At 33.6% G+C, this 10,194-nt stretch overlaps 2 protein-coding genes across 3 annotated transcripts in view; one reads left to right on the top strand and one right to left on the bottom strand.

Annotated features, from left to right (window-relative positions):
* Positions 1–137: 137 nt before the first annotated feature.
* LOAG_09526 (hypothetical protein) lies at positions 138–3,108 on the top strand (the record flags this gene model as incomplete). The annotated part of the gene is made up of 10 exons (XM_003145053.2): positions 138–218; positions 303–387; positions 531–681; positions 765–915; positions 1,278–1,353; positions 1,501–1,578; positions 1,789–1,875; positions 2,224–2,304; positions 2,406–2,506; positions 2,663–3,108. 10 exons carry the CDS (start codon positions 138–140, stop codon positions 2,738–2,740), a joined length of 969 nt encoding a protein of 322 aa, XP_003145101.1. The 3' UTR covers positions 2,741–3,108.
* An 864-nt stretch (positions 3,109–3,972) lies between these two features.
* Positions 3,973–10,194, bottom strand: part of LOAG_16556 — a 7,617-nt gene continuing 1,395 nt past the window's right edge. The window contains exons 3-19 of one of the 2 annotated variants that reach the window (XM_020449207.1): positions 9,962–10,032; positions 9,802–9,897; positions 9,601–9,702; positions 9,094–9,313; positions 8,839–9,028; positions 8,568–8,671; positions 8,247–8,418; positions 7,878–8,076; positions 7,467–7,714; positions 7,165–7,263; positions 6,809–6,967; positions 6,283–6,371; positions 5,821–6,039; positions 5,446–5,611; positions 5,043–5,222; positions 4,712–4,927; positions 3,973–4,449 (exon numbers count right to left, since the gene is read on the bottom strand). In XM_020449207.1, the coding sequence (XP_020307335.1) occupies positions 4,282–4,449; positions 4,712–4,927; positions 5,043–5,222; positions 5,446–5,611; positions 5,821–6,039; positions 6,283–6,371; positions 6,809–6,967; positions 7,165–7,263; positions 7,467–7,714; positions 7,878–8,076; positions 8,247–8,418; positions 8,568–8,671; positions 8,839–9,028; positions 9,094–9,313; positions 9,601–9,702; positions 9,802–9,897; positions 9,962–10,032 (2,698 nt within the window). In that variant the 3' untranslated portion in view covers positions 3,973–4,281. The remainder of the gene's footprint in view (positions 4,450–4,711; positions 4,928–5,042; positions 5,223–5,445; positions 5,612–5,820; positions 6,040–6,282; positions 6,372–6,808; positions 6,968–7,164; positions 7,264–7,466; positions 7,715–7,877; positions 8,077–8,246; positions 8,419–8,567; positions 8,672–8,838; positions 9,029–9,093; positions 9,314–9,600; positions 9,703–9,801; positions 9,898–9,961; positions 10,033–10,194) is intronic. The other variant, XM_020449208.1, reaches the window with a different exon arrangement.

Here is a 10,194-nt window from a genome sequence, read left to right as displayed (position 1 = left end):
TATATATATATACATATATATATATATATATATATATATAAAGTTTGAATGAAATATTCTTTGTCATTTCATGTTGAAAGGAGTGTACATCGCTTTCTATACATAAAAAATCTCCCAAAATTCTTTCTAAGAAGTTGATGTTATTACAGGGTTCATGTCGCTCGGATGAATTACGAACGAAATGGCGCCAACTATTCCCATGCTCGGAACATTATGAGGTAATTGCTTGTTAGTTGAATGGCCTACAACATTAACTAGTAAGAAATTGATATTTCAAAACATGCTCTAAAATTTTCTTTAAGCCATATCCACGACCAATATATTGTCCTGGATTGCTCAAATTTACTTCTGGCGAACTAATTTATACCCCAATGATCTATACACCCGGTATGACATTGCATATTTACTGAGTTACCTTTTCTAAAATACCAGTGATTATAATCAAAATTTAATAGCGTTATTATTATTTTCATGTTTCTTTACTTAGCGGCATATGCATATTTCCATTAATTCAGTTAGTAATATTCTAGCGGTGGATGTTATTTACCAAAGCGCGTCGCCATATTTCAGCGAGTCGTTCAGTGATCTTCTTGAAATTCTCTCTCTGATGATTGGAGAAGATATTAAAATTGTTTACGCTTTTTTTCTAATGTTAGAGATGAAATGCTTAATACCCAATACGTTAGTTTTTTTCGATCTTTTTCCATTCACATTTCTGTTTAAAAAAAAAAGAAAAAATCATAATATTTCGATTTTGTTTACAGATTGAATGACCTCAATGAAATCACAAAAAATTGTGAAAAGTTTACAACTTGTGCTCAGGTAGAGTTGCTGGGTAATGAACCACGTAATGTAAAAGTTGAGATGTGTCGTATTAGTGAAAATGTCGCAAGTGCCGATTTCAAATTTTTGGTGGTTCGTTTTTTTTTTGTATTTTAAAATACTTCATAGTACAAGTATTCAAATCTGCTGGCATATCTGACTTTTCTGTTCTAATTATCTTCAGTTGTAAGTTGTCATTTGCATACAATACATGAGCTAGCTCTTCTTGAGCATGATTGTTTAATGACTATCCACTGCCAGTAACGCGGTAATATACCAAACTTGTTTCTTTTTGTCATACTTCATCTAAATCCTCGTAAGCTAATTAAAAAAAAAATTAAAATTGTTGCATAAAATCAACTTATCACATTATATCTTATTATCTTGACATATATTTGAATATTTCTGTCAAAATTTTCTGAATTTTACAAAAAATTTGAACAAATCTGTTCCAGACACATATCGGAAACATACAAATCGATGAAGAGAACATTTCAAAAACACCGGTGAAACGGAGGAGAGAGAAATCATGTAATTATTTGTAATTTATGCCTTTGCTTGTTTTCTTAAAATTTTTTCTGTGGTTGTTTTTGCTTGCGTTATTAATTGAATCCCAATGTATTAATAATACGTTTAAAATAATAGAGTCAAATGAAATGATTCATGGATAATTTGTAGATAATCTTACTCCGGAAAAACGATCAAAGGAACAAAGACAACTGCTTACAACAAAACATTCTTTGGAACAAACAGACGGTCTAATTCTTTGAAAAATTTTGAGCCTTCTAAAATTATATCTTCGATTTATGTTGAGTAACGATCAATAAACAGCAGTTATTGTAAATTTCGAGACAAAACACTAGTTTTTTTCACATGTACTGTAATGAAAGGTCGATTACCGGCAAAGAAAAATTTATAATCACGTCATTTACAATACAGTTGTACAATATTACGGGTACTTTTCAGATATGAATGAGGAAGAGACTATATTCATGAGGACACGCAATGAAGAATTAACTAACGATTTTGAGCGAATGAAATTATACCCAGAAGGTAGGAATTCATAAATATGACTGCCAGAATTGAATAATAGAAGATATGAAAGTTGGTGTTGTAAACGTCTTCTAGAACAAAAGTAAACAGGAAGTGTTGTTTTAAAGCCTAGACTTTCATATCACTTTCCTGTTGTTCTATGTCATTTTCTTGAGCGAATGAAATTACATCTCACACCTATGTCATTTTCTGGTTGTTCCAGCATCAAATACATTGCTAACGAATAACAGTTGCAATTAAAATAGAAGTGTAATAACAGGGCTATTCATACTTATTTTTCTAAAAATTTACGTTATTGTATTTTGGAAACATATGTCAAATAAAAAGGAACCATTTGCATTTTTATAGGAGAACCATCTGCTAGAACGAATACCAGTTTCAGATCGATATCTGGTGATGATGCAAATACCATAAGTTTAAGCGATGATGGTTAGGTTTTAAATGTCATTTTCCCGTTATTTCAGCGTCAATTATATATTTAATATTTAGCAATGCTTAATTCGCCTTCAAATTACAAAACAATTTTGCAGAAATAGGCGGCACTACTCCACGAAGGCAAAGATATCGGAAGCAAGATTGCATGTCAGAGTTTTCGAAGACGAGTATTTTTAAGAGGTCATTGACAAAGAAGGTGGGTATCTTCTTACATTTCCTGGTGAATTTTTCATAGTTGAAACGTCCTAAAATCCTCCCAATTCTCTCTGACCTAATTTTAAAAAAGTTCGCATCTCGGACATCTTTTATTACTCAAAATGTAGTTTTCTGATAAATTTGCCCACCTTTCCAGATCAAGAGTCGATTCTCAGAGTATTTTAATTTCGAGTTTGAAGCCGCATTTGCATTAGCAATACCAAAATATTGGTAATTGGATTCATGGATGGAAGGGAGAAAAAAATATGGCAGGTACAAAGATTATGTCACGGCCTGGCTCATTTCAAAAAAGAGGCGCGAAAAGAACCTGTCAGTCGTCGGAGAAAAATTTGATTTTGGCGCGGTGCATAACACAGATTGATTTGTGACGGCACTTTCAATTGGTACTTTCTCGAATCAGTTTCTGCATGTTGTTCTGAGTCTTAAATTGATCTTTTGATGGACAACTGTTAAAGCTCATAACATACAAACGAAAAAAAGTGATATTTTTCGTCTTTTCATGAAAAATTACTGTAAAATCAATAAAATTAGATGAAAGTCGAAATAATTACACCCGACTCCATTAAATGTACTACAAAGCAGAGGGATTTTATTCCTTTCACTCGATATGAAAGTTCTGCAGTAACAAAAAATAGACCGCGTGAGTCATTCGTTACACTTACTTAGTGATCGTTTATAGCATACTCCCTTTTATAACAGGGGCCAGCTCCATCTTTTAGATTCGCTGATAGAGTAAGTTCCATCCACTAATTGAGCCAAATAGGGATGTATTCAAAGTCGGTAGCAAATGATATAAGAAGTCAGTAAAGAGATAATGTCGATTACAATGATCAGAAAAGATACACTAGAAAGTATATCACCAGTTTCCATGTTAATTAGCAATCATACATAGCTTGCGCTATGTGTTATGGTTATGGAACATTTGTCTTACAAAAATCATAAGAAACAGGAAATCTTAATAACTATAAAAGACGTCGATTTTTTTATTTGCTTTTTAAGGACTAAACCAAATTACTCCATCTCACATATTACGACACCTTGATTCTACGAGCACTTCTTCCTTATCTGCTTTGCGTTCACCAACCAGGAATCAACCTGATGTCTAATTTTTTTCCATATCACTTCATGGAGAGTATGTCCTTTTTTCCGTAAAATGTTCTATTTAATTTCATCTTTTAAGCATAAATATTATGTAACACATTTCAGCATCTTGAAGGGTACGTTGAAGCTGATACACACCAAAAATTATTTTGTTTTTGATCGATATAACCAAAACTTTAAGAAATTGAAAATACAACATGAATACTTTTGATTCGTTTGGATCGATAATAACCAATCTTGCGTGCAATGATTAAATATTGTAAACCAATGTTTCCATGCATAAAGTGATGGATCATTTATCCGATTTTATCCGATTCTTACCTTCTGGTTTGACAACCAATCTGATGTGCAATGTTTGGAATTAATTCCCACTATATAAAGAGTTGAAGACATCCAGAAAACTCTTTCACTGAGCTCATTCGGTCATCAGCGCGCTACGATTGGTTTCAGCTCTATACCAGACTACAACCTCAGTCAAGTTCCCACCAAATTTCCCTCGCCAGTAACAGCAAAGAACAATCTAGTAATCGACTCTGGTCTTGATATTCTCTAAAAATTGTCTGGTAACGCATATGAAGCACATGAAGAATAAATCCTATTTCAATCAACGAAATCTTTATCACAATTTCCACGACAATATCACATGAAGCACAGCTATACCAGATTAAAACCATGACTGTGTTCCAAACATATAAGTAACCTACGTCGCATTTCCTCTCGATCAGTGATATTCGGCAAATCGAGCAAATTGAAACACGTATGCGCTACTGGCAGTGCTTTCTTATCACATGGCTGTATTCGCATCCTCACTGCTGACATGCCCTTTAAATCAAATATTTTTAGAATTTTAAGAAATTCACTCATGAAATCACTCATGGATTTAAACCTTGTATGCAATGTATAATCAGCAAAATGATACTTTAGCAATAAATGTTGTTCGGAAGATGCCAAATTGTTTTAACCATAAAAGCGAAAATTTTGAATCTTATTACACCATTTCTACCAAATCATTGTGCAACTATTAAAAGCGGAGTTATATTTCTGAAATCTGTGCTTGCTGGATTATGTTAGTAATATGAAAAACCTGAATCGGTATCCTCGTGCTTCCCATTAAAAACTGCAAAAATTTCTTCCTTTGAGCAATATTTAACTCAAAGAAAACTTCCCAGAAACAAAGGACTGCCTCATGTCGTGCGTGATATACCCCTTTATATTCTGCATTCTGAAACCAACGATTTTCATTATAAGCAGCAGAGTGATATGCAAACTCCATTCCAGCTTTTGCAACATGGTTCGGAACCTACAGATAAGGTTTAAATGAAGTCTTTCAAAAGCTGTATAATAAAAGATGCGAAGAGTTAATCAATACTGGCTTATAGCTCTTTCATACTGGAAAAGGGTTAAAAAAACCGTACTCTTCGAAACAGATTCCAATCATAATTTTCATTGCCAACAACCATTTCCATAAGCTCTTGTGGTTGAAAGAAATTCATGATTTTTGAATGCATCACACTTCCGAATCCTTCAGCAAACGAACGCATTTGACGATCTATTTCACCCTCACAGCCTTCTTCCAAGCGTTTCTTTATATAAAGCTAAACTTCTTCAAAAATATATATTGAATTATAAGCAAAACATTTGTACAAGGAAATATGACCATCCCAAATGGAAAGTTAATTTGAATCAAATGAAAATGAAAAAGTCCAGCTTTATATAAAGGAAATACAACTGGAGCAGCTGTAATAACGAATAAGTCACACGATATTTTAAAAATCTCTTGCCCCGGGTTACGAAAACAGTAGATGAAAATGGAAAAACCTGGACAAATTCATGCTTATTTCCTTGATTCACTGGTATTTCTGCACCATTCGTTTTTAATTCGATATCTTTACTGTCGCCCAACAAAGATATAGAAATCATGAAGGTCAAACAAAAAACTTCTTCAACATCATCTTCTTCATAATCCAGAAGACTCCTCAATGATCTAAAATATCGGTAGTGAGCATAAACGTATTAAATGATGTTACATAAGTTGAAAATCAGCTCACATATAGTCTAGTTATATCAAAACGACATATCGTATCGCTCCAGCATGTATTTTGAAAATATGGGTCATAGAGAGTTCAACTATATTAATAAAAAAAAATCATTCCAGCGAGTACGACCATTCTGCTGAATCAGAAGAAAAGTTACCTTCCTTCTGCAGGACTCAATTCGCTCAAATCTTCAAGTTCCAGTGGAAAATCCAAGATTTTCTTATACAAAGCCAAAGGAAATGGAAAATCAACAAGAACACTGTTGTAAATAGCTAAAGCACATAGCATTCCGACAAGTTTAAAGCTCAGTGGATCTGTTTCTACTCCTGAGAACCAAATTAAATGTGATTCTTCATTCTCCGTAAACATCCCATATCTAAAAGCAGTCACTGTGATAACAAATTGGAAGTGAAACAAATTCGAATATTAGCTGATTCTACAGAAGACATAAAACATCATGTTTAGCCAAATAATGGAAAAAGCATGATAGAAAAATATAAAAAACAATATATCAATAATTTAAACACGTAAAATTCCGATGAATCACTTCTTTTTATCCTCTAAAACCTACTACCTCACAATAGTAGAAAAATTAGCAACCCAATATTCTATAACATACTTCGCTTGAAGTAGTTCTTGAAATAGCAACATGAAGAACTCCTTTTTCACACCACCAGCATCGTCTGCTTCTTCACCGATAAAATGAACCTATAGGGAAATAAGGTGTAACAAATTTGCGAGAGTGACATACTGCACATTTTTCATAAAAAATTAAACTTGAACAGTGTAGAGAGAAATAGGAAGAGGGATTTTACAAACGTAGGACAAAGTTCATCAAGCTTATGGTATGCCAAAAAGTACTATATTATTGGCACCGTCAATCAAGTGAATTGAGAGCCTAATGGAGTGGATTAGAAAAATCCCTCGTATGACACCAAGAATTCTGCATAGTAGAGAAGGAACAGCAAACAGGTGCCGAAAAATTATAAGCCTGCTGATAATAGTGGAAAAATTAGCAACTCAGTATTCTACAACATATTTTGCTTGAAGTATTTCGTGAAATAGCAACTGGAAGATAACAAACTGCTACTGAATCACACTTAAGTTCAAATCGTTTGAAATTCTTTACATCGACTGAGGCATACTTTTAACGGTTTTTTAAGATCCATTTCTTTTGATGACAATAATGCAATCATTGCATCGTCAACAATATTATCTCGATGGACAGATAACTCAAAGAATGGATGTGGTTGAAGGGAAATATTGAAGGGCAATATCATAATTCCAGAAGTTGACATGGAGATCTGAAAACAAAACATTGCTCCACGCAAATAAAATCTACCAAAAATAAGTTTTAGGAAGAATAAAACAGGATATTAGTATGTAGAATAGATGGAAGATAAATTACCCGTTTTACACTTGAAGATACAATAAACAATACTGATTGTACACTTTGTAAAAACACTATTTAGAATAGAACATTAAACATAAACAAGCATACCTGCATTTGAATTTGGGCTTCCAGTTGTAATAGATACGTTTTTAATTCCGCATTTAATAAAAACGGATAATTTGACCAGTAGAAAAGGTCTTGTTGGTCCTGAAAATTTTATGTGGTAATACGATCCATATTCATCAGCCAGCATTATTTGAAAAAATATTTCTTATAAAACTCATATTTTCGAAAGAATGGGATAGTTAATAAGTGCGACGATTTGTTGCTATTAAAGGCATTACATTCAACAGTTTGCTCAATTTCACATTTTGCATTACCAAGCTGTGAATCTGCCAACAATAACTTACACCAAATCCCCATCTAGCAAGATCGCTGGCCATATCAACTTTTTTCTGTAAATTTTGCAAGTAAAATTTGTCGTAAGCGATCAACTTCTGAGATCTGTTGATGGCATTCAGCCGTGACAGAATCGAACAGAAAGGAATAACATCAGAAGTATTATTCGGCTCATGCTCCACAAGTTGCTCCAAAGCCTTAACCAGTGCCGATACTAAACGATTAAAATGTCGTCGCTCAAACAACGACCACCACTTCTCTAAAAAAGAATGCTTTTCTAAATAAAAACTAGACCTTCCATTAAAACTAGAAGCCAATATAAGTTTAAGGAATGCAAAAAAACGAGTAAACCGTCTGTTACTAAGAAATAGTCAAGTCACCGTTTACTAAGAAATAGTCAAAAAAAAAATCTGACAACCGACCTAGCACCTTCCTATCTGCTTCGCGGAGAAGTTGAATTGAACGAACAAATGGCAAATGAAGTGCTTTGACAGACGTATACGAAGGTGAAGAAAACAAATATAGTGAAGGAAGAATGAGATAAACTCGAAGGGATTCCAAGGAACTTATTTTTTCCCAAGATAATTCCCACATCCCTGCTGCATCCAAGCTTGTTAATATCTAAAATTTCTTTAACATACCAGAAAATGTGAAAAATTAACATAAGTTAATAAATATTTGAGATTTCAAAAAAGAGGGTGTGGACTAACAAATCTTTTGTTCATTAACTGTGTAAAATCTGCAAACCAATTACTAAATTAGAAACCAAAAAAAAGGTCAAATAAACCGACTATTTCCGCATACTGATCTGCATCGGTATTTTCCGAAATAATACTGGATGCTTGCACGACATGATCCAAATCCAAACAGCTGTTTGAAGCACTACATCGATATCTTTTTTCATTTTCGTAAAGAAATGAGGCATTTATTGAAGATAAAGACGAAAATACAGATTCCAGTTCTCTATAAATACTCTAATAAATATAGAAAAGCTGACTCGCTGGAAATCATCATGAAAGATTGAAGGGAAAGCAGAAACAGAGTATTTATACTTTGTTTTGTAGAATTTTCTTCGAAATCTAAATTATTAAATTAGTTAATTTGTCACCAACCCAATAATAGTTAATTTGTCACCAACTGCGAATAAATCACGAACACGTTGCAAAGACAAATACTTCGGTTTTTGAAGAGAGCTGCTTGGTCCAGAAAGAACTTCCTGAATATTCCTTTAATTCATCCTTGAGACTGCTGTATTACCAACAAACACCTCATCATTTACTTTGCATTCTTAACTTATCCATTTAAATTTTAAGCTTGCATCCAAAAATTTCACAACTAAAAGTCTGTCTACTCTTTTTGAAAACGAAGTAAATAAATGCTTACATACGCATGTTTTGTACGAATCTGCAAGCAGAAGCTTTGATCCCAACCCGCGAACACCGATGCTACATTCTCGACTGAATCAATCATACGCGGTGTAATTTGATTCCGTGTATTTCCATGGCCCAGTTGTCCGTTGCTATTCAACCCAAACGTATGCATCTTGCCATTTGCAACAACGATCGTGTGACATCTAAACAGCCAGTGAATATGATTGAGAAAGAACCAATTTTTGCTTCGAAATTGACCAAAATAAACCTTCCGCAAGCAATTCTCGTTACATGGCTTCCAAGCATTTCGGTGATACCTCTCATACAGTTCTGTGACCTACTTGGCTGACCACAACCCAACTGTCCAAACGAATCGCTGCCACATGAAAATACACGTCCTTCATGAGTGAGTGCAATGGAGTGACTGTCACCACACTCAACTACCACCACAGAATTAATATTTGGTACTTCACGCGGATTAATGACATCTGAAAATATCAAAGTTAATGCCAAAAATGTCTCGAATTGGTGGGAAGATCCACAAATTTTTCTTTTTTTGTTCAATATTCTCTTCTTCTTCTTTTTTGACAGAGATTGAGAGACTTAACGAAAATCAGCAGAAGTTAAACTTCAAAAAATGTCTTTCGAATCCACGGCAAAATGCAAAGAAATAAAATGGATTTTGATTGACTGCCTTTCACATGTTTTTTTCACATTCCTTCCCGAACTCACTGCATCATTTTCTTCAAGTCCTAAGGCCCAAAAGCAAACGCACCTCTGTTTGTAAAGTTTCCAAGTTGTCCTTCTTCGTTCCTTCCCCAAGCAAATAACGTTCCACTTGCTGTTAAGGCCATTGTGAACAAATTCCCAGCACTGACTAAATAAAAACACTGACGTTAACATAAGAACAAAAAATAATTTAAAAATAATATAGACATAACATTATACAATTTAAATCACAAGAAATTTCACTTACTCTGAATAATAGGTACAGAAACGAATAATTCAACTTCAGCAGGGGAATGTCGTATTCGCCCATCAGATTGTTGTCCCCAGATAAATACTCGACCACCTGAAAAATTTAGCAGTAGCCTATTAAAGTATGAGATTTCAATCTGACTAAAAGCAGAACTTGCCTCCATTTAAGGATACTGTATGAGATGCTCCACAAGCTACTTGAACTGTTTCTGGCAATGATGGAACACGTCTGGAAAATTTTAAATAGTTGTGAAATAAAATAAACAGCATGGAGAGCTTTCATGCATACAGTAGGATAATGAACAGCATCTATTTTTATTGCCCACAAACATAACCATATATATATATATATATATATATATATATATATATATATATATAATATATATAT

This window comes from Loa loa, assembly GCF_000183805.2.
Source record: "Loa loa unplaced genomic scaffold supercont3.7, whole genome shotgun sequence".
NCBI classification, from domain to species: domain Eukaryota; kingdom Metazoa; phylum Nematoda; class Chromadorea; order Rhabditida; family Onchocercidae; genus Loa; species Loa loa.
This window is presented reverse-complemented; position numbering and strand designations above follow the sequence as displayed.